General features: G+C 46.9%; 3 protein-coding genes across 4 annotated transcripts; 2 read left to right on the top strand and 1 right to left on the bottom strand.

The window, feature by feature from the left end:
• Window positions 1–5,370: 5,370 nt before the first annotated feature.
• LOC104256934 (chitinase acidic) lies at window positions 5,371–9,493 on the top strand. The gene is made up of 11 exons (XM_059831255.1): window positions 5,371–5,395; window positions 5,917–5,946; window positions 6,425–6,626; window positions 6,944–7,000; window positions 7,106–7,271; window positions 7,397–7,521; window positions 7,982–8,090; window positions 8,181–8,366; window positions 8,515–8,634; window positions 8,734–8,875; window positions 9,234–9,493. Exons 1-11 carry the CDS (start codon window positions 5,371–5,373, stop codon window positions 9,491–9,493), a joined length of 1,422 nt encoding a protein of 473 aa, XP_059687238.1.
• Window positions 9,494–10,058: 565 nt separating this feature from the next.
• On the top strand, window positions 10,059–12,588 carry CIMAP3 (ciliary microtubule associated protein 3). The gene is made up of 6 exons (XM_009811532.2): window positions 10,059–10,083; window positions 10,438–10,580; window positions 10,914–11,012; window positions 11,567–11,700; window positions 11,975–12,101; window positions 12,520–12,588. Exons 1-6 carry the CDS (start codon window positions 10,059–10,061, stop codon window positions 12,586–12,588), a joined length of 597 nt encoding a protein of 198 aa, XP_009809834.2.
• Window positions 12,589–16,019: 3,431 nt separating this feature from the next.
• On the bottom strand, window positions 16,020–21,447 carry TAF8 (TATA-box binding protein associated factor 8). Of its 2 annotated transcripts, none has more exons than XM_059831164.1 (8): window positions 21,388–21,447; window positions 19,778–19,934; window positions 18,961–19,059; window positions 18,595–18,657; window positions 18,007–18,131; window positions 17,554–17,701; window positions 16,644–16,786; window positions 16,020–16,196 (listed from the first exon to the last, which is right to left on the bottom strand). In XM_059831164.1, exons 1-8 carry the CDS (start codon window positions 21,445–21,447, stop codon window positions 16,053–16,055), a joined length of 939 nt encoding a protein of 312 aa, XP_059687147.1. In that variant the 3' UTR covers window positions 16,020–16,052. The 2 variants fall into 2 exon arrangements, with proteins under 2 accessions (XP_059687147.1, XP_059687148.1); XM_059831165.1 differs by having other exon boundaries at window positions 21,382–21,420.
• Window positions 21,448–22,494: the final 1,047 nt, after the last annotated feature.

Genomic DNA, 22,494 nt, shown 5'->3' with positions numbered 1-22,494 from the left:
TGAGCTGTGGAGAAAAGGGAAATCAAATGCCAGAGGAAGATGGCACGAAGCAGAACAGATCCAGCCTTTGTAACAAGGAGTTAGTACTGGGGAAAGCAGGCTTATAAATAGAGACCTTTAAACAAATGAACTGGTGTCGTAAGAATCAAAGAGATAGGAGTCTCTCCTGGCTGTCCTATATAGGCAAACTGCCCTGAAAGCCTGTCTGCATGAAGTCCCCGCCCAAGACCTACATGGTGTGATTATCTTTTGGAGGAGGGAATCTGAGGAGCTTTAAAGCTCCTAATTTCTTGCCATGAATCTAAACAAGAAGAGGTGCCCGACATTTCCTGCGCATCATCTGCTCCTGGATAGACCACGTTACACTGTGGGTAGCGGTGCTGGCTCTTCAGCCTGGGTTTCCCACAGGATGGTTCTCATGGCAGCAGCAACATGAGTCTTTCAGCTATACCAAATGATCTGTTTAGAAGAACAGAAAGGGTTTCGGACCAGGACAGCTCCCAAATCACTTTCAGAGCTCTCAGTCAGGCAGTGGAGCAGATGCCAGACACATGGGTGTTCCAGCTGTCCCCTCTTTGCGCAGATACTGTTACACCAGCCACCATCAGCTCTGTGTGCTGCACAGTGAAGGACACGTCCAACGGTTACGTGACTTGGAGGTAGGAGAGATCCTTTTTCAGGACTCAGTTTACAGGCATTGGATTAGAGTGGCAATAACTTAAGCAAGTGTATACATACCCAGCTGGATGTGGAGCCAGATTTTCACATGTTTGGCCACTGACACTGCAGCCATATTTTCTTAATTCTCTGTCAGACTCCTGAAGAGAGCGGGACAGTTTTCCAAGAAGGTCAGCAGCCCCCAAATAGAGCTCAGCTATTAAAAGCTGTTAAGCCATTGAGAGACCAGCAATATCACCAAAGCTCTTGATAGGAGACCCAGATAGGTCTCTTTAAACATGCTCCATATATCTCTAATTGAGTTTCAGCTTGCAGAGTCTATTCCTTCCTCTGCCTCCAGCTTAACTCCAACCTTAGGATATGCAGAACATTAAAACTGAGGTAAAGATGTTCCCAGTCATTCCCTTAGGTCCAGAATGACCAGACTCCTGATACCTTTCACCGTGCTTTTGAAAGGAAGAAGCTCCATCATTCCTCTATCTAAAGCAGAAACCAAAGGAAGAGGAGAACAAGTTATCTCCTAACACCTCCCGGACTGGGCATTGGAAACAACTCAACTCAAAGTAGCAGTCAGTGATTTGTTGATATTCCTCCCCTCGATTTTAAGCCAAGTCAAGCAGGTAAATTTTTGCCAAGATGGTAAGGTAAAAGCTATGACCTTGTCATTGAGTCAGGCTGTCCTGATGATGGCACAAAAGCTCTCTCACTTTTAGCAAAGTGAAGATAAAGAGTTACTTCTTGCTGCAGGCAAGGGGTACAAAGGGGTTGTTGATTTTGTTCTGCTTGCTTTTTGCTGCTCCCAAAGGTTTGATATTTGGCACAGCACAGTTTAGGCAGGGCTGTGGTATAGGCCATTGACATGTGCTGGCATCAGAAGTACATTCTCTTTTACAGGCCCTGGAGCATGAGCTGAACTCCAAAAGGATCAAGCATTGGGTAGGAGTCTGAAGCTGCTTACTATGTCCAGGATGGAGATGGCTGCATTTAGATGTGGTTTGCCAGGAAGGAGTAGATAAGATTGCTCTGATCTTCATGGTAAAATGCTTATCAAGTATATAGAGCTTTGAGCAAAGCCAGGCAGTTGTTAGGAGAACCTGCTGAACTGCTGTCAGGATGTAACATTTATCATTGGAGTGAATCATCTGGTGTGACTGCTTTGTTTTATGTTTTGCCAGTGTGAAAACCAGGGTTTGCGCCACAGCAAAAAAGTGCCCAATAGAACGGAAAGGTTTGGAAACCATAAACACATCAGAGATGTTCAAAATCTCCTTTTCCTAGCAGATTAATAAAGGACATACTCCAAGACCACAGACAATTTAGGCCTGCTTCACCCAAAGCCATTTGAATAAAACTAGGCATATTGCAGAGACTGCACACACATAACATGGACCCAGGGAAATTAAGTTTCTATCTTTAAACTGACTATTCAAGCCCATTCTCCCCTGCAATAAATACTTACTCTGCTGGTAAGGAAAGGCAGAAGAGACAGAAAGTGAACCTAAATTCTTTGTCAGAGATATAAGCAGGTGACTGAAACATTTGAGATAGCCAAAAAGCATAGATTTATCAGTACCCTGCCAAGGCACTGGGCTGCTCTTCTATAGGCAATGCAACTCCTGGGCATGTCAACAAAATGACTAATGTCTTAATAGGCATCCTGACATTGTTGCATGGTTAGGCTAGTTTTTGGACAGATGTCTTTCATAGCTCCTCTTTCACTCTAAGATAGTCATGTCTTACGTAGGTTATACAGCTCTGGAGAAATGAACTGAACAAAGTTTTGCCTTTATCCTCGCTATATTTCTATAGCAAGAATGAAGCATTCCATTTCTATTTGAAAGTGCAAAAAATGTCCTGTTAATCTCAGATCTCTATTTGTGATTAAAAAGAGGAGCAGTAACTAAAGCTTTCTGGCCTGCAAACACATTTCTTCTTGAAATATTATCAGAAGACTACTAGAAAAGCACTTCATCTACACGGTTGGGAAGAGCAAGCAACATTGACATCTACTGTTGCATATTTTAATTGCTGATAGTACGCAGCCACTGACTACAAGATTCTTGTAAAGCAGGAAGAGGATGCTCTCCTTAGTTAAAATGACATGCTAACACTTTTTTTAGCTTCTATTTTACTTCCTGCAGTGCTTTCAAGGTGCACTTAATTGCAAATCAAGAAGCTGCATATACAGGGAAACTTATTCCTGTACTCAATTCCTTCCTTCGTTTAATTCATGAAATTAGGTGATTCTTTGGGAGTGAGAGTTTTTTACGAGGCTAGCTGATAAAAATGAAAGAGCTGAAAACTAATGCTGCTGGTATCAGACAAGGCTGTACTATATGCTAAGTGAGAGAGAGCATGCTGATTTCTCAGGAGATTCAACCCTTCTAGCTCATAGGGAAATGAGGCTCCCATACAGACCTCTCAGAGCATGTCAGAAAGCACTACCCAGACAAGTATAGAGCATGGGTTTGAAAGAAAGAGTTTATCACATTTTACCATAGTGGCAGATCATATTTAACACCCTTACAGTGCTTCCCACTAAAAAGTTAATCATCGTGGTTTCCTTCATGCACAGCTGTTTTTTTCCAGCCCATTAAAGAGAATTTAAGCATAGGATGAAATGACTCTCCCAAGAAGTGAAGGAAAAAATTAGCAAGCTGGCAGAAAGAGCTTACCTCTATGTCTTCCCTCCAAACATTACCCATTTCCTCCTCAGAAACTTTCAGCGAAGCTTTCAGCGAAGCAGCTTCAATGGACTTTCCACAATTCTGAATAGCTTCCTATTGTTCATATTAACAATTTGTGAGAAGCGATGAGAGAAAAAGGCGACAAAGATAGAACAGTAACCAACATGCATGAGAAAAAAGTCTGACAACATAGAAGATAGCAATGCACATACTTGCTCCTATGGTAATCTATATTACTCCAAGAAATATTGCTTCTCCCTACTACTCCCATAGGCTATACATCTATACGTATAGGCAGACCTATCTGGGGTAAATTCCCATAGGAAAATCCCCAAGAAATTTCCAAGAACACCACTCCACACTAAGGAGGACCATTCCAGCAACAGATTGTCTCCGTGGCGGTAGTAAGTTGCCTGCCTGCAGTGAGGAACATCAGACCAGCAGCCCAAAACAGGCACAGCTCTCCCCAGGTTTTTATGGGCAAAATCACGTAGCGTCTCACATCCAAATCCAGAATGCATTTATGCTAGCTCAACAGCATCTTTGCATCGCAAATGTGATAGAAAGCAGCCTCGTTTCACTTGGAAATCCAAAGGCGGATCTTGCATATACATACACCTAGCCAAGGGCCCATCTACCGAACATACGTCTCTGCCTTGCTAACGTGAACCCTGGCTGTCATAACACTGCCATCAGCACAAACGCCTGTATCAGCTGTCAGCTCCAATCTTCCCGTACCAGGAGACCGATACCCGAACCTCTGTATCCAGATAAAGGCTAAGATAGGGCTCTCCAAAACACACGACGTGTGTCACAGGTCAGTGGCTTAAGTGCCAGCATGTGAAATGGGCAACTTTGAGGGCTTTTCCAGGCTCCCATTCAACCAAGTCTGGGTGACCTACTGGAAATTCACCTTCACATCATCATAACAGTAATTCCTGTGCAGAGCAACTGATCATGTGCACAGTGTCTTACTGCACGATTCGCAGTAAACCTGAGCGTGCAGACAGAACCTTCTGAGTTAAAAACATACTTTTCAGCACCTCTAACTGCCTTTTAGAAAATCCCATTCAGATACGCCTAGAAGAAAGACATTGCATCCTGAAAAGAATAAAATGATACAAGCTCATCTAGAATAGAAGAGATTCAGGTAATTTCTCCAAGTGGAGCTTCACAGAAAGCTAAGGCAAGACATGAATGCTTGGCCACATCGAGGCCTCTCAGTTTGGGAAACAGCTGATCAAAAAGAGGAGGGAGGAAATGCAACCTGCATGATGCTTTGTCCCTGGGCTCGCTCTGTCACAGAGCTTGACCTCCAAAAAATAATGCTTCTCCCCGAAGAAAGTTATCTTGGCAAGCGGGAGAACAACTCTGCAGAAGCTGACTTGGTTTTCCTTTACTGACAGGACACCAGGAAACCCTCTCCACTTCCCTGAAGTGACAACACCTCGGATGGTGTGGGCAAGAGACAGCTCGGATCACAAAGCCCCCTGCATCCCAACAGACAGTTTGCCTGCAGCAAGTGAGCCCAGTTCCTGTGTCCTCCAAAAAGCCCACTGCTGCGAGCCTAAGCCCTACTCAGTCCTGCCTTGCGGACTGCCCCAGCCAAGGAGACAAAACCCTTGTAAACCACCTTTGGTTTGGCAGCACCTACCACCCCCGGGCAGACACAATGACAGCGCAAGGTGAACACGCCAGCCATCTATCACTGCGTCATTGCCAGCGTTGACCCAAAGCCTGTCGCTGTAAATAAATTTCTAAGAAGAAAAGCCATCTAATCTTGTCCTTCAGCTACTCTCGCAGCACCACGACGTGGCACGGCCTGATAATAGTGGTGTCACCAGCTGGAGTGTTAAGGCCCATTGTACTGGTATCATTTTTTGTGATACTGATCTTTACCAACTTTCGTAATGTTTGTGCATCTTTGTTGATACAGGAGTGGCATGAAACGAGAGAAGTGTATAAAAGTGGGAAACGGTCTGCACCAGATCAGTCCTGGTCAAAGATGGCCAAGCTCACTTTGCTTACCGGTAAGTCCTGCTTCAAAACTTTGTTCTCTACCTTTACGACAGGTATCTGTGGCTCTATCACTGTTATACTGGGTGGCTATAGAGGAGATTTTTGGGGATTTAAAAAGCTGCACTCTCTTTTCTGTCAAAGGAAAAGATATAGCAGTTACTTTCAGGAGGGATAGTTATATTTTTTAGTACTGCAGGAGTGGGTATGTTGTGCTTTAAAAATGAATAGAGTTCATACCTGTTTGAAAATCCAATGTGTTTTTTGAACAAAAATCTAAAAATCAAAATATTGCATTGTCACTTGTTTGGTTTCTTTTCTATGTTTTTACCTGAAATCATTCGACCAATTTTACCCACTTCCATATAAACTCATCTGACTCATGCTTGAGACTACACATATTCTTGTGTGTTTTTTACAGAAAACAGTGATCACAAGATAAGGTCATACTGGGTTCAGTCCAGTCCTGCAGAAGTACTTTGTATTTCTAAGTACAAACACTAAAACCTTTGTTCTTTAACTTTTTTCTTTAAAGGTCTGGCCCTCCTGCTGAACGCCCAGCTAGGTATGTGCTTTCTTCCAAAAAACAACTTTACCAAACCCTTTTCAGCATCAGCCTATACAGGCAGGTCAAACAGGTATCACAGCAAACACGCAAAGAGTCTTCCACCTTCCAGGCACTTCCGCAGAGATCCCTTCTGCCTGTGTTCTTCCCCACGTGGCAGCAAAGGAGAAAGATTGAGTCTGGGGAAGAGACCCAGCACTCAGAACCACCCCGAATCATGCCTTTAGGGGTGCAAGAGCATCCTAGACCAACTCATCTACTAAAACAAAGTGAGGAGGAGAGAAATCCATGATTATCCTTGGAGAGCCAGTTCCCAGAGGGATAACCAACCCTAGGTCACTTTCTCTGAACTCCTTACCCTGCAAGGAAACATTGCCCAATCATTTCTCATCAGATCTAGTTATGATACTCTGCCTGAAGTTACTAGTATCTCTCCCGTGCAGTCCAAATCTACCCCACCTCCTCTATTTCTCTGCAGGCACTGCCTATGTGCTGTCATGCTACTTCACCAGCTGGGCCCAGTATAGGCCTGGCCTGGGAAAATTCATGCCTGACAACATCGACCCGTGCCTGTGCAACCATCTGATCTACGCCTTTGCTGGGATGTCCAACAATGAGATCACAACTTACGAATGGAATGACGAGACCCTTTACAAATCCTTCAACGGCTTGAAGAACCAGTATGTGCCGAGAGCAAAGGGCATCACTTGTTCTTCCTCTCAGGTCCTGCCCGGCGGTTTTTCTCTGCACAATGGCAGCGCAATCCATGGTGGAGGGATGCCAAGGAGAAGAGGCAGAGAGTGATGGGGGATAGGGCATGGCAGGGCAGGGCAGGGCAGGACAGGCTGCCAGCACCGGTCCTCTGAGGATGGTGGCAGCGACTCGGTGTGCTCCAGACTTGCTCTTCGGATTTCACACCAAGAGATGATGGTCTATGAAGGCAGTTCCACCAGACACTTACTTGAAGTAAAATGTGTTCCTGTTTCTCCCTCTGTAGGAACAGAAATCTGAAGACTCTCCTGGCCATTGGAGGATGGAATTTTGGGACAGCCAAGTAAGTTCAAACCATCCCCTTCCCATAACAGCACTCTGGACAGGGAGGGAGAGGGGGGAAGAGGCACCAACCAAACCCCAACTCTGTCCTACTCTGCTTCCCTAGATTCACCACAATGGTTTCCACTCCCGCGAACCGCCAGACCTTCATCAAGTCCGTCATCAAATTCCTGCGCCAGTATCAATTTGATGGGCTGGACTTTGACTGGGAATACCCTGGGGCCAGGGGCAGCCCACCCCAGGACAAGGCTCTCTTTACTGTCCTGGTTAAGGTAGGCTGAAACAAAAGGTTTTGGTCAAGCCCTCTGCTCTGTACAGCTCTGGACAGAGCCCTGGGCAACTGCAAGGCCTCAGCCCAGGCCATCCACAGTGAGAGCTGTTTCTTGGCATCCCTCAGGAAATGCTGGCAGCCTTTGAGCAGGAAGCCAAACAGGTCAACAAGCCCCGTCTCATGATCACCGCCGCTGTCGCTGCAGGACTTTCCACCATTCAGGCTGGCTACGAGATTCCTGAGCTTGGAAAGTAAGTAGCAAACCCTCAGGTATCCTCTCTGTGACTTAAGTGGTCTTTCTTCAAGCGGTTAAGGGAAACTCTGCCATTATCTGGCAGAAACCACCCTCATGGCATGCGGGGTCCCTACTCTTTTGCGTAAGGCGAGAATGCTTTGAGGTTTGGTGGGGAAGGGGACACGTGGGCAAGGGAAGAGTAACAACAGGCTGCTCAATGCCATCAGGGAACACCTCTCGGTTCCCAGAATAGCAGCGCAATTCCCTCTCTGCCTTGACTCTGCCTCTCTCCCTGGAGGAGAGAATTGGCTCCAGCACTTACAAGGCCAGCTCGAACAAGTCTTGAAAAGCCCAGATTTGCAGAATATGGGGACATGGCCAGGGATGTGGTGGGGTAAACGGCCAGCACTAAAGGCACAATCAGGTCTGGGTGACGGAGCAGGCCAGGAGATAGACACAAGCAATGTTCTCCACAGGTACTTGGACTACATCCATGTGATGACTTACGACTTCTATAGCTCCTGGGATGGACGCACTGGGGAGAACAGCCCTCTGTACAGTGGAGGTAACAGCTACCTCAGTGTTGTAAGTATATTTTGGGAGGCTCTTTCACAGAAGTCATCTTCCTGCCTGCTAATCCTGGCACAGACTTGAACTGTGATGGTTTTTTTACAGGATTATGCTATGAACTATTGGAAGAACAATGGTGCCCCAGCTGAGAAGCTTATTGTTGGATTCCCAACCTATGGACATAACTTCAACCTCCAAAACCCATCTGACACTGGTATTGGGGCACCAACATCAGGACCTGGGCCAGCTGGACCTTACACAAAGCAGGCTGGGTTTTTGGCTTACTACGAGGTATGTGTGTTGCCTCACATCCACGCCACCAAGAACAACAGAAACACTCCTCAAACTCCCAGTAAGGATTTTTTAACCCATGTAATATGCCAACTGCCCTTTTTTGTAGGACACTTGCTAACTTCTCCTCTGTGCCCTTTTTTCTTAGATCTGCACATTCCTGGACTCTGGAGCCACCCAGGCTTGGGATGCCCCCCAGGACGTGCCCTATGCCTACAAGGGCAACGAATGGGTTGGCTATGACAACGTCAAGAGCTTCAACATCAAGGTATGGTGGGATGGGTGGCTGTGCTAATAATAAGGCAGGAGGCCTTCTGCACTAGCAGGTCCCCGGACTAATTGGGATTTATCCCCTGGCACTGAACAGGTTGACTGGCTGAAGAAGAACAATTTTGGAGGTGCTATGGTTTGGACCATTGATCTGGATGATTTCACTGGCACTTTCTGCAAGGAAGGCAAATATCCCCTGATCACTGCCCTGAAGAACGGTCTTGGTCTGCAAAACAGCGGTGAGTAGCTTGAGTAGCGCTTGCTTCTGGAAGGTGACTCCCTAGATCACTGCTGATGCAGGGCTTCAGAGGCCCATGAACCTTTATCTCTGTAGCCTTGGTGGATAAAGACTTTCTGTGGAAGCCACAACTAGAGATTGCCCTGGAAAGATCCCTTCACTCTACATGCCCTGGTATAAAAGAGGGAGATTATAACTTGGACCCGGGTCCAGAGGTTTCAAAGGCCCAGTGTGAGCCAGGCCAGACTTTGGGGGAACACACTTTAATAGTTGAACCCACCACTAAAGGGTCTGTGGAGGAAAGGGAGGGCTGAGAGACTGTCAACACAAAAATAAGCCCTTTCCTGCTTTTATTTCAGACTGCGTGCCTCCGCCTGAGCCCAATCCTCCAGTCACTGAAGCTCCTAACCAAGTAGGTGGAAGTGGGAGCGGGGGCTCAGGTGGCAACACTGGTGGCTCTGGTGGGAGCGGTTTCTGTGCTGGCAAGGCCAACGGCATCTATGCGGATCCAACCAACAAGAGCAACTTCTACAACTGTGTTAATGGTGAAACCTTCATGCAGAGCTGCCAGGATGGCCTCATCTTTGATACCAGCTGCTCCTGCTGCAACTGGCCATGAAGATACCAACCCTGCTACAGCAAACAGAACCCTCTGAACTAATTGCATTGAATAAGAATGATTAAATAAAGTCTTCAGCAAAAGCAACAATCCTCACTGTTTCAACTCATCTCACTTTTAATATTTTGATGCACCCTCATTCTCTCATGATACTCACGCTTGGGCTCAGGGAAGGGCCTGAATGCACAAGCTGGACTTAATTCCGGTATGGCATTTTCCAGGGGTTTCTCGCTGCCCTATCTTGACAGCCAGGCACAGGGAAAAAGACAGAGAGCAGACAACAGGGCAGATCAGGCTGTGCCACAAAACAGATCACAGAGAAGGGTCCAGACAGCACAACCTGTAGACTGCTTCCCCAGAGACCTCTCCCGTCCTGACTTACAGTGTGAAAACAGTAGCCCCTCAGAGTAGCAACCAGCACAGCGCAATCCACACAGACATTATTAATCCTCCTCTTTTCCCTGCACCCTTCAGGCGCTTCCATTGCCAGCATTCCCTCCAGCACCTCCTGCTCTGTTCAGTGTCTATAGCAACTGGTGTACACACATATCGCTGCCAGGGCAGCATGGCAGCCGAGTGGGAGCCGAGAGGTGAGCCGTGCGAGGTGCACGCACCCGGGGGGCTGTGGGCACGAGGGCTTTCCTTCTCAAGCAGCTCCCGAGAGGCATCAGTCTTCCCCAGCAACCTTCCCCAGAATTGGGCTGCTAGGCTACTCTTTGCTCAGGCTGTGGAAAAAGAAGCCTTCATGGCAGGAGGGAATAGGCATCCAAAGGACAGACCCCTCACAAATATCCAGGGTCAGGGGAAATTCCCATATGGGAGATAAGGGGATGGCTGTCCTCAGGCAGAGAGCAGCAGACACTTAAGAAGGAAAAAAAGCAGCAAGTGGTCACCTTCGCATGCGTTTATCACACTGGTGGCATTTCCCTCTCCTGGTCTCACAGATGTGCAGAAGCGAATCTCATTTGGGTCATGTCAGGAGCGGAAAATGTTCCCTTTCCACCACAGCCCAGACAGGCTGGGAATCCAGCTGATAGCCATCAGGGGAGACCCTTCGCTCGGGCCAGGCTGTTACCTCAGTCAGGAGGTAAGTTGTTCAGTTTTCGTGCTCAAAGCTTTTCCTTCACAGAGGACACATAGTACAGGAGCAATAGGACCATGGCCAGCTGGACATGGAGTCCCTGACACCTGCCCTGCAAACCCATTGTACAATGTCTCCACATATACCTAGAAAAAGAAATTCCCCTCCCCTTCCAAATGTACCAGTCCTCAAAGCTCCAGCTGCCCTAGCGTTCTACATCAGTGAGAAATTAGAGGAATTCATAGGTATAACATCTGCTGCTCATGTACTTCTGCCCTTCCCCTGATGCAAATTTTGTCTTAAAAATGTCAGTAAGGCACTTCTGCTTTTGAATCGCAGAGAAGCAGCCTCAGATACTCTCTGGAAAACAAACCACTGAGCAAGAAAGGCTATGTAATAGGAGCGAGAACAGCCCAGCGTTTCATACCAGAGCCACAGGTAAGAAAAGCACACTTCAAAGCAGCAGAGCTGCAGCTTTGCAAGTATTTGTAGGCTGTTCCCAACTTAGACTATCAGTTTCGATCACATTTGCTGGGGCTGCCTCCAACTTAATATATATGGTAGCTACAGATCTCCTTATACATAGTCTAGTGGGAGGTGTTGAGCCTAGAGACCAATGACTGATCATACGAGCTCTGGCAACATCAACGCATGCATTTGTATATACACATTCCGTTGTATCACATACACACACATGTAAATGTACATATTGAGGCAAAATCAGGGACGGAGCTCAGCTATACTACCTGAACAAACACGCTGTTTTCTGGCCCAACTTCTCTAGAGTAACAATATATTAGGGGAGACATCACAGGACACTGGGTAAGGAGTAGGGAGTACATAATTGAATTGTTCTGGTTTTTTTACACTATCAGAGTAGCCAAAGCATGCATTGAACAGCAGGTCTGTAATGCCCAGCTGGCTGCTGATCAGTGCATGTAGGAATGGTCTGCAGAACAAAATCTTCCTTATAGAAATCTTATATCTTGCAGACTGTGACTCCCGGCCCAGCAACGTACCAGTCATTCTGGAAGAAAGAGAGAAAATGCCAGCCTGCCTATGCTCCATTTTCCATTAAGACACCACGATTTCCAGATAAGCCTTCAGATAAAGAATTTTTCCCCGGGTAATGTAACTCATTTTCTTACACTTTTGATAATAAGCAGGGCCACTAGCAGAGAGAAATACTAAGACACAAACATGAGACAGGTAACTGAGTTCCCAGTAATGCTTTTTTGTCTTCAAAAAGCTCCCCTGCTTTAGTTTTTAACTTAGCATAATGACTAGAATACCACAACATGCATTTCTCCCATAGATCAAGGTAGGGCTGGTAAATTCCGGTATTACAAACATCACGCACCAGCTCCAGAAATGAGATATTTTGTGCCTGGTTTCTTTAGACCTGGAACTTACAAAGCAGACAAGCAATTACACAAAAAAGTAACTTGGCCGATGAAGTTTGGATCTCCAGACTGGTCTTCAGTGCCGATGCCAGCACAGAGAATGCTAAAAATGGAGGTACAGAAGGTAAGGACAGGGATAAGGGGATGTTATTCCTGGCTCAATGTTTCTGACAAAGGAAACTGCATGATTACAACAACTCATTTGCACTATGTTTTGTCATCCTTTCCTCACTGGCCTGCTGGGTATATGGCTCTACTAGCCTGGGGCACAAGATACAAAGTGATCTTTTATCAGAAAATGCTGGTTTGCAAAAGCAGTTACAGTCCTTAAAATAAAAATTGTATTAAGAAATTCATTCTGGAAGTTTCCATCCACAAAGTGAGAGAAACGGAGCACAGACTTCCCTGTGTAGCTCTGATGAAAAGAAAACCTTTCTGATTTAAAACATAGGTTAAGGTTCTCGACACCGTCTCACATCTTCCTGCGCTTTTCTGAAGCAATTGTCATTGCTAATATCTAATGGATAATAGTTGTCTTTTAGCTGACCATAGACAGAGAATTCAAGAAACACCAGGAGCGAGCGGCCTACCTGAGATTATACTACAGCTGAGGAGCCATGGCTGCCGCCACACGTCCTCCCCTTCCAGCGGGGCAGCTCCGGCCTCGCCTCCGCTTCCCACCCACTCGTGGAGACATTCATGTGCACTACCCAGCCTCTCCAAATAAAACAATTTCAAAAAGAGGCATTTCTTGCCGTTAGTTGTGCTTACCTGGTATCTTGCCAGGTGTCTGCTGCCTCTGCGGGTGTTTGGGTGCCGCTGGGTCTCACGCACAGCACCCCCCAGCCTTGCGCCCCTTGGCCCAGGCAGGGCTGGCGGCCATTTTCTCTGGGTTGCCATGGAAACACCTCACCTCACTGCCCTCCCCGACATGGCTTCCCTCCCTGCAGGCAGCTTTTCCCCCCAAAACCCAGCCCTCACTGGCACCAGAGAGGAGCCAAATTAACACAGCTAGAGGGTGGCTCGGCTGCTGCCCTGTCTCCTCAGCGCTGGGAGTGAATGCCACCATCTTCTCCTCAGCCGCCACCTGCTTTCCCCGGCCTCCTCACCATCATCTCTCATCTCCAACAGACGCTCCAGGCCGGGCCCAGGGGTTCACTCACAGCCTGAGGAGAGCTGAGAAACACGGGGGCGTATGTGGCACAGCCACCGGTACTGCGCTGCCCTCAGGTATGTTCAGAGAGAGTATAATGGCTTTGTGCACAGCCAGCAACTTTATTAAAGCAGCTCACAGCAAACATCCTAGGGAAAGAGGCTGTGCTGGGACAGGTTAGAGCAGATGGCCTGCAAGACGTGCACTTGCATTACTAGCTTTTTCCCTACTGACATGAGGAAGATACTCTCAAGCAAGGAGCAAGCAACATGCTGCTAATTAAGAATCTGGCCACGAAAATAAATTTAGTCTGAAACAGAAAGGTGCTGGTATTCATCATCAGTTGTTTCTGTAATGTACAACTCAGACCCTGGGGATTTCTATAAATGTTTACAAACCTTCACACACAGACTTAATCTGTCTGATCACAAGCTTGATTCAATCTCAGGGGAAAACTAAGAGCAGGCAGCATTCATTCTCAGTATAACTACCAGTCACAATGCAGGCTTTGAAAGTTTCTGGGTCTGTTTAGCTGTTTCTTTAGCAAATTTCACCTGTAGCCCAATTTCAGCTATAAAACCAAAATGCATTCTTCCAATTTCCCACTTTCAGACCTCAAGTGCTCTCACATACGCTCTCACATACAGCTGCTCACGACCGGTCTTTTCTAGGCAGGTTGGTCCCTTCCCTCCCAACCACAAGAGACTGCTTTGTAGTTGCAGCTGTCAAAAAGGGATGTACCTGCTGATTCGCAGTTGCCCATTTTGGTGCAATCTTTTGAAGGAGGGGATACGACTCACTGGAAATTGTACTGTCCTAAGACCTGAGGTTTATGGCTGTTTAAGGCTTCACCTTTGTATGCATGGCTGATACTGCATACTTCACCTCCATCTGTCTTGGTTTTCTAATCAGGAGAAAAATACATGTGTAAGAGAAGATGTAAAAGAAAGCAAGCAGTACCTACGATTCTTCAGTACTTCTCAACCACATGTTCCACCTGTGATTGGAGAAACCTTCTACTAAAGCTTTTGCAAAACTGATGGTATTTCAAAAGGCACTTTGTCCTCACTGAACATGTTTCTAATGAACCAAAGCTTTTGCTGGAAAATTCCCAACCTTCTCAGCTATCAAGTGTTGCTGTAGAGAAAGGAAGAGATGCAGGGGGAAGGACAAGACTTCCTACCACTTGTAGACCCCGCTGAAAACACACTCAGGCTCCATTCGGGTGCTTTTCCACTCCTGAAAATTTAAGGACTCAGCCAGTTTTGCTTGTAGGAGATAAAATTTCTTTTATTATGAACATAAAAATTACTATTTTCATTTTACATTTTTCCCCTACCCAGCGAGGGATTTTCTCATTATGAAAAATGCTTAATCCAAGTAAAAAAAAAGATATAAATTTTTATATATACATACATACACAATGTCTCTGTACATTTGTTATTCTGTACAACCAAGGCACCAGCAGAAGTGACAATGGCACATGCAGGACTTTTTTGCTAGAGATGTCATTTCAAATTGTTTGGCAGGAACACCTCCGTTCTCACTGAAACAATTACTCCTTTTTATCTTCGTCCTCCCTGGGTGAGGGGAAGAGGGAGGCCTGGGAGGATGCCTTAACTAAACAGAGGGGAACATGCATACACATAACTCTGATCTCCCCGGTGACTGCAACAGACTGCTTGCATTCAGCTACTCTTCTAGGAAACCATGACCTGCCTGGCAGTCTGTAGCAGGCAGTCTTTACTGCCTCTCCCAGCACCACATTTTCATCCAGAAGAGATGCTTGGGAGACTGGACCAAACTACAGGAGTCTTTCGTCAAAGAAATTTAACCCATATTTTGCCTAAGTAAAGGTTGAATGAAAATTAAAGCAAACCCCACCAGAACCAGCTAACAATTACAATACACCCATCACTAGTCATTTTCACTGCTGAAATAAAGTCGTCTGCTCTGGGGAAATAAAGAGGAAAAAAAGAGCAACTTCCGTTGATAAAAGCCTGTATTTGAGAATGGACAAAATAAAAAAATGCGATCAATAGCACGACCTTGAGGACTGCAATCAATATAGCTCTATTCCATATTCCACGTTTTTCAACACAGCATCTTTCAAAACAGCTGGTGAAGGCATGAACTCTCAAAGGAGCTGTGCTGTGTTGAAACTAACAATAGAACTGAAAAATAGCCTGAAGCAGCTGTTAAATCTTGCCATTCATACTGTTAAAAAAATAATCTCAAAGCAGAACAGGGTAAACACCACACTTAGCGCTTTTAAGTTAGAAGTGCATCTGCAGTCTGAAAAGTGAGAATAAAATGCCACCTTAGCTCTGTATTTACACTTCACTCTCTTACCAACACATCAGATGCCTTTAGTTTATAAAAGAAAAGTCTGTTTGCTTTTACCCGCCAAGAATCCAAAGAAAGAAACCTCTCTGGGATTCTTCTGTCTCTGTTAATACATGCTCCTTAGATTATAAGGCCAGGCAAGGTTGATTGCAGAAGTTTCTTTCCTAGCCTGCCAGACAGCCACAAACGAATTATGCCTTTGTATTCTGTAGAGCCTGCTGGGAAGCACTGAGCAGCAAGAACCTTTGTGTCCCTCATCTCTTCAGAAAGTAAATCCTGCCGACAGCGAGAACAAACCAAAGTAAACGAGACAATTCCCATCTGTAACCCGGTGGCCTTTAACGCTTTTAAGGCAATTGACCATTGACCGTTCCAAGTCAGCAGGAGAGCAGAGGGGAAGGAGGGAGCACTGCAAACCAGGATTAGAGTGTAGTTCACTAAGTAGAGAGAGATCATTCTTCTGCTTCTGCCACTCAGCTGGATTGTCTCTCCTGTCTTGCTCTATGCCTCCCACCCACAGCAGCGGAGGTCAACCCCCCAGGTTTCTCTTCCTCTGAGCAGCCAGCTGGCTACACCTCACTTCTTTCTGCGGATCTTGGGCTTTTTCACTGGCCGGAGGTAGGGATTGTCTATCACATTTTCCTCCCCGTTCCGACTGCCTGACAGGGAGGTGTTCTGTTGTAACACTGAAGCATTCTCCTTTTCAGGTCCTGAATCATCCTGGCATATTAAAAAAAGCATAAACAACCAAAGTTGGGCTAAACAAGGCTTAGAAGTTCAAACCGGATAACGTATGGGCAAAACAGATAATCAACAGCCAAGATAAACAGCAGCACACAAGGAGCTGCATTAAAGGTGAGGACTCCTGATTTCTAACACAAGAAGATCCCCTTTGGGAACAGTGGGATTCTAGGACAATCCTCTTTCCCCTAACACTGAAATGAAGGTTGTACCGAAAGCTCGTGATACAACCTCATTTTGCATTGCACCCTGCAGAAAGTTAAAAAATCGTGACAATCTTTAGTCATTTACACCTGGTAAAACGCAACCCACTCTGCCATTTTCCACCCACTCTGCCCAGCTGCAAGGAAGACAGGCAAAGAACCAGGTTTCATATGTTTAAGAAAGTCGGGCCCAAGAGACCTTGATCTCTCAGGCTGGGCGTACCGTGCTCATGTGCAGGGGGAGGTTCTCGGTGTCTGTCTGGTCGTCTTGCTCAGATGAATCCGTTTCTTCCATTTGCTGCATTTCCAGCTCAGAGGGGAGAAGAGCTGTCAGGTAGGGTACAGTGAAAGGCCTGGCAGCAATCACTAGGGTTAGGGAAAAGGACACAGTCAGCAAGCTGGGAGAAGGCTCCTCAAGTCAGAGATTGTGAAGCACAAAGCCAACAGTTACTTAGAGACCAAACACTTTCACTGGTTCTGGTTTTAAACACACACACTCTTTCCCTGCCGCTCCCAGCGATCAGGAATTAAATATGCTGTCCCTAAAAGATGGCAGACTCTCATTTCCTATTGTCTGAGGCCCCTTTATGTTTCCAGCCAAAGATACGGCATTATACTAACACAAAAAGTCCTTCCTGTCCTCCATAAAAGTTCAATTATCTCTCAGGCTGAAGCATTACTTAGTCCCCCTTAAGATAACACTGACATCTGTGCTGTCAGTGAGTTTTGGGAAGGTGGGAATTCTCATCACTGCTTTGCAGACAGAGAAACAGGAAAACCTCCACTGCCTACCACAAAAATATAAGAGAGAAGAAATTACTTGTTTAAAAGTTACAAAGGGTCGGAGACAGGATTGGGATAAGCTTTGAATTTAGCGCCTGTCAGCCAAGGCTTTCTCCACCAGCAGAAGAAAGTGAGTCTTTGGTGAGGGTGGAAGCCGACCATTTGGCTTTGATTCTGTTTTTCATCCCCATTTTAAATAGAAAATTCCTCATTTCCCAGCCTTCCAGTGCCTCAGAAGGGCAAACACAATGTGATCGTTCAGTGCTCACCTCCTGCAGTAGCAAGAACTCTAATGGAGTGTATACTCAGACAGCTGTCATTTACAGCAAGAACTGTCCTAGATAACTCACATGGGAATGTGCTAACATCATCTTTGAAGAGACTCTGTGTTTCTCCTGTCTTAGCCATAAAACGTGTGAGAGCTCTTTCTACATCGCGCCGTTGAGATGCTGCCTTTTCCCGTAAGACTTGATAATCAGATACTGGCTCCCGGTATGTCTGTGGAGCAGGGAGGGGAAAAAAAAAAAAGAACACTATTAGTGGATGCAATGCAGACAGCTGAAGTTCAAAACTCTACTAGGATGCAGATGTCACAGGCCAGCATTGACCTTAAACTTGCACAGATTTTCAGGGAGCTACAGATGTCAATCAGCCAGAAATCTAGAGCAAGGGCAACCCGCAAACAACAAACAATGTTTTGGATAAACAGAACCAACACTACATAAAAAATACTTATACACCACTCCTGGTGTCATTGACTTCAAACAGACGCCAAATGCCATAAAAATCTTTTTTTCACTCACTGGTGTCTTGATGTAAGTGTGAGGATCTGGAAACTCAGGGAAATGGCCAGGAATGTGGGATGGATGTGGCTTGTTCTGTCCAGCTGTCAGGGCTTTGGGAGTCACAGGCTGGTTTGTCACAGGAGCTACAGTTAAAAAAAAAATGCACACACACACACACAAATCAGCCAGCCTCATTCTGCCAAGAGTTCGGCATAAAGTGCTAGCTTATACTGAGCTGTGACCCATGTCACCAGGTCCTGTAAAAGGGACAGAGCACATGCCACCAGCAATCATTTCAGGTTGTGTTTGGCCTCCCAAAAGGGAGCAAGGATTACTTCACCCCTCTCTCCTACACAGGAAGAACAAAACCACCTTGAGGATTCTCATGTGCGTTGAGGATGCTGAAGCAAAGGCAACTGATTTGGCAGAGGGTACCTTCCTTCACCTATTACAGTCGTTACAGGAATCCTTAACACAAACTGCACGTCCAGGAGCACTGGACTGCATCATCCATCAGAAAAGCAGGAGCTCTTGGGATGCCAGCAAAGAGGAATGCCAAATTATTTCCGATTTCCTGCATAAGAATAGAAAGGATTTCCCACATACGGGCAGTGATGACCATCCGCTGGGAGCGCTTGGCATACGCAGGAAGCGTTTCAACATTGAACCCTGAAATACAAAAGAGGAAACAGAAATCACACCAAGAGTTTATCCTGCCAAAAATCCCTTCTCTTAGACTTCTCCAGAATTTTTCCAAGGGCTCCAAATTACATGAGAAAGAAAATCACGCACTCTGTATATATTCATGCTGTGTCCGCAGCAGCAATATCGGAGCGCCTGCATGAGGCCCAGAGCAGTGGGCATGACACACACACCCCAGAAACATCGGGGACAGATTTTCCTACCAACACAGCACACCCAAATCTTCTGCAACGCAGGCAGCTGGAATTAGCGGGACCAGTCACTACTCACCCATTTCCACTAGAGTAACCACTATATCAGAGAGCGTAGGCTGCGTTCTGGCTGTGTGTTCGCAGTAGGACTTTGCGCTCCTTCCAATTTCAGAAATATCTGGGGGGAAAAAAAAAATCACCACCACATACTCCATTCAGACAGTGACCACGCATGTATCAGCCCAACCCTGACTTCAGAGACCTGAATTTTTAGCAAATTTAGCAAGGAATGAAAAATAGCTCCTGGAATCCAGTGTCTTACAGCCTGCATATTTAAAATTAAAGTACGTGCAGAGTATGGAGACACTAAAGATCAAAGAGTCAGATGTTTTCCACAAATGCAAAAGGCAAATCTGCATCACAGGCAGGAAAAAATACAAAATCACCCCTTGATTTCAGAAAAATTTATAACGTGAGATCCTAGGCAGATCACCCAGAAGAGCAAGAGCAGAGCTGCCAAACACAGGCACTTCTACAGCCTCAACTAACCAAATGGCTGGAACTTCGTTATTTCTCTATTTATTCTGGCAGCACCTCAATATGTGGAGCTTATTAGGATACTTAATGAATATCTAATGAGCGCTGAGTAAGATAAATAAGTTCTTCTGAGTTTGGACAAACATCTGAGGCTCACAGAGGTCTGTGACTCCAGGGCTGTGCTCCAGCCACCAGCCCAGCCGTCTGCTTTTGCTAACATCATTAATGTAAGATAATAAAAATGGAAAAAAAAAAAAACCAAAAAATGAAAGCGTGAAGGCCAATTTGAAAACAGAGAAACAAGAAACTTCAGGGGAGCAGTGTGACTTTGCTGGACGCTCACAAAGCTGGATACTCACAGCTTTGTAACATCTCCGTCAGCGTCTCCACCGCAGCCTTTTCCGCGCTCTCAAAGCCGGCTTCGGTGAGCAAGGAGCTGACCACCACCTGCAGAGTCCTCCTCCGAGCCAGGTAGTAGTTATCCGCAGGCGTGGTTGCATGCTTGCTGCCCGACCTCTGCGGACACAGACACCCCCCCCGCCCCGAAACCAGAGCTCAGAGAAACGAAGCCATCTCCAGACCCGGGGCAGCAGTGAGCCCCGAGCTCTGCGAGCCCCGGGAGCCGGTACCGGGAAGGGCGAGGGTGCCGACCCTGCCCCCAGCATCCCCGGGTGGCGGAGCGCTGCCCTGCGGCGGGCTCGGTGACACACCGGAGGGCTGAAGGCAGGGCTGCCTGCGCTCAGAGGGCAGGGGCCGGCCCTGCCTGTCCCCCACTGCACGCATGTACACATATGTATGCATACACACGTGCATACATAAATATACACACATCTACACACACAGATCTACACATACACATCTACACACACACATATATACACATGTACATATGCATACACACGTGCATACATAAATATACACACATCTACACACACAGATCTACACATACACATCTACACACACATATATATACACATGTACATATGCATACACACATGCATACATAAATATACATACATCTGCACACAGAGATCTACACATATACATCTACACACACATGTATACACACATATGCATACACACGTGCATACATAAATATACACACATCTACACACACAGATCTACACATATACATCTACACACACATATACACACAAACACATATGCATGCACACATGCATACATAAATATACATACATATACACACAGATCTACACATATACATCTACACACACATATACATATGCATACACACGTGCATACATAAATATACACACATCTACACACACAGATCTACACATATACATCTACACACACATATCTACACATGTACATATGCATACACACGTGCATACATAAATATACACACATCTACACACACAGATCTACACATATACATCTACACACACATATCTACACATGTACATATGCATACACACGTGCATACATAAATATACACACATCTACACACACAGATCTCCACATATACATCTACACACACATATATACACAAACACATATGTATACACACGTGCATACATAAATATACGTACATCTACACACACAGATCTACACATATACATCTACACACACACGTATATATACACACACGTACATATACATGTCTATATAGACAGGGTGCTGCAAGCACCACCCAACGCGGAACGCCTTTTGGGGCGCGGCCCCTTTAAAAAAGCCGCCCCACGGGCACCCCCGCCTCGCTGCCCCCTTCGCCGGCCAATCCGAGCGGAAGAACTTGAGCCAATCAAGCCCCGCTGCCGAGCCCCGCCTCCCTCAGGCCATTCAGCCAATCAGCGCCTCCCTCCCTTCAGCCTCCGCCTCAAAGCCCCACGGGCAGGCCATAGGCGCCTTAGCGCCATGGGAGGAACAGGCTGCTGTCGTTCTGCCCGGCTCCCGCGGGAGACGCCCTCCACAACGACCCCGCGTCCCGGCGAGCAGCCGCCGTTACCGTGCCGGAGCTACCGGACGCTGTGTCGGCCATCTTGGAGCCATATGGAGCTGTGCGCATGCGCCAGGTGCGGACGGGGGTGTGTGCGCGTTGAGGCGCGGGGCATTGTGGGATTTGTAGTGTGGGTGGGAAGGAGCGCGCCGGGGCTGCCCGCCCCGCTGCCCGGCCCCGCCCCGCCCCGGTGCTCGCTGCCCGCTCCCCCCCGCCGTGCCCCCACGGCAGGGTGGGGGTCCCCTGGGCTCTCCCCTGCACACCTGCGTGCCCGCAGCCGCTGCCGGGTGGGCCCGCGGGAGAGGGGGGGTGCTGGTCTCGCAGGTGGGCTCCGAGCGCCGGCTGCAGCCCGTGGGCCCGCCGGGTGGCGTGGGGCAGCGGGGCGGGGGTCTGCAGTTCGGTCCGCCTTGTCCCGAGGTTCAGACGGGCGCCTCTCTTCATCGCCTGAGGCGTGTTGAAGCTTGTGGTTCCCCACTTCTCTGGGCACCGTGGGGGGAGAGCCCCCGCCCTGCCTCCCCAGCCCACCCAGGGAAGCAAAACCTGGCGTAATGGCGTTGCAGTGGCACCAGGATTGCCCGCGTTCCCATTAGGAAACTATTTACTAAAGAAGCTTGAAAAGGACTAGCTGCGTGCCAGGAACCCTGTAACCATGGGAGCGCTTATGGTTTTCCTGTTGTAAGCAGCATGTACTTTTAGCTGAACCTCGGTGTACCAGCTTGTGTGCTTAGATCTTTTGATCAAAGCTTTGGTGTCAGTTGAGTGTTTCAGAAAGACAGAACAGGAAACCCCCACACTACAACTCCCACCCCTTGCTTCCTGTTTTAAGTACATGTGTGGGAGAGCAAGAACATTGTAAGAACCAATTACTGCATGTGAGAGGGGGGGGAAAAAAGTGATGTAAACAACAGCTGCCACGCTGGAAATTAAAGGTCCTGATCTCATTTGGTTTGGATGGCAACGCAGCTTCCACATGCTGCTGGCTTTTCAACAACAATAGCAGCAAAATCTGTTAACAGATAGGGAATGTGAGAAGGCAGAGGAAGGTGGAGGCTGGATTGTTCAAAGCAAACACGCCTGCAGAAGCAAATTTCTTGATCATCAAAGGTAGGAGGCAAC

This window comes from Gavia stellata, chromosome 30 (genome assembly GCF_030936135.1).
Source record: "Gavia stellata isolate bGavSte3 chromosome 30, bGavSte3.hap2, whole genome shotgun sequence".
Classification (NCBI taxonomy): Eukaryota; Metazoa; Chordata; class Aves; order Gaviiformes; family Gaviidae; genus Gavia; species Gavia stellata.
This window is presented reverse-complemented; position numbering and strand designations above follow the sequence as displayed.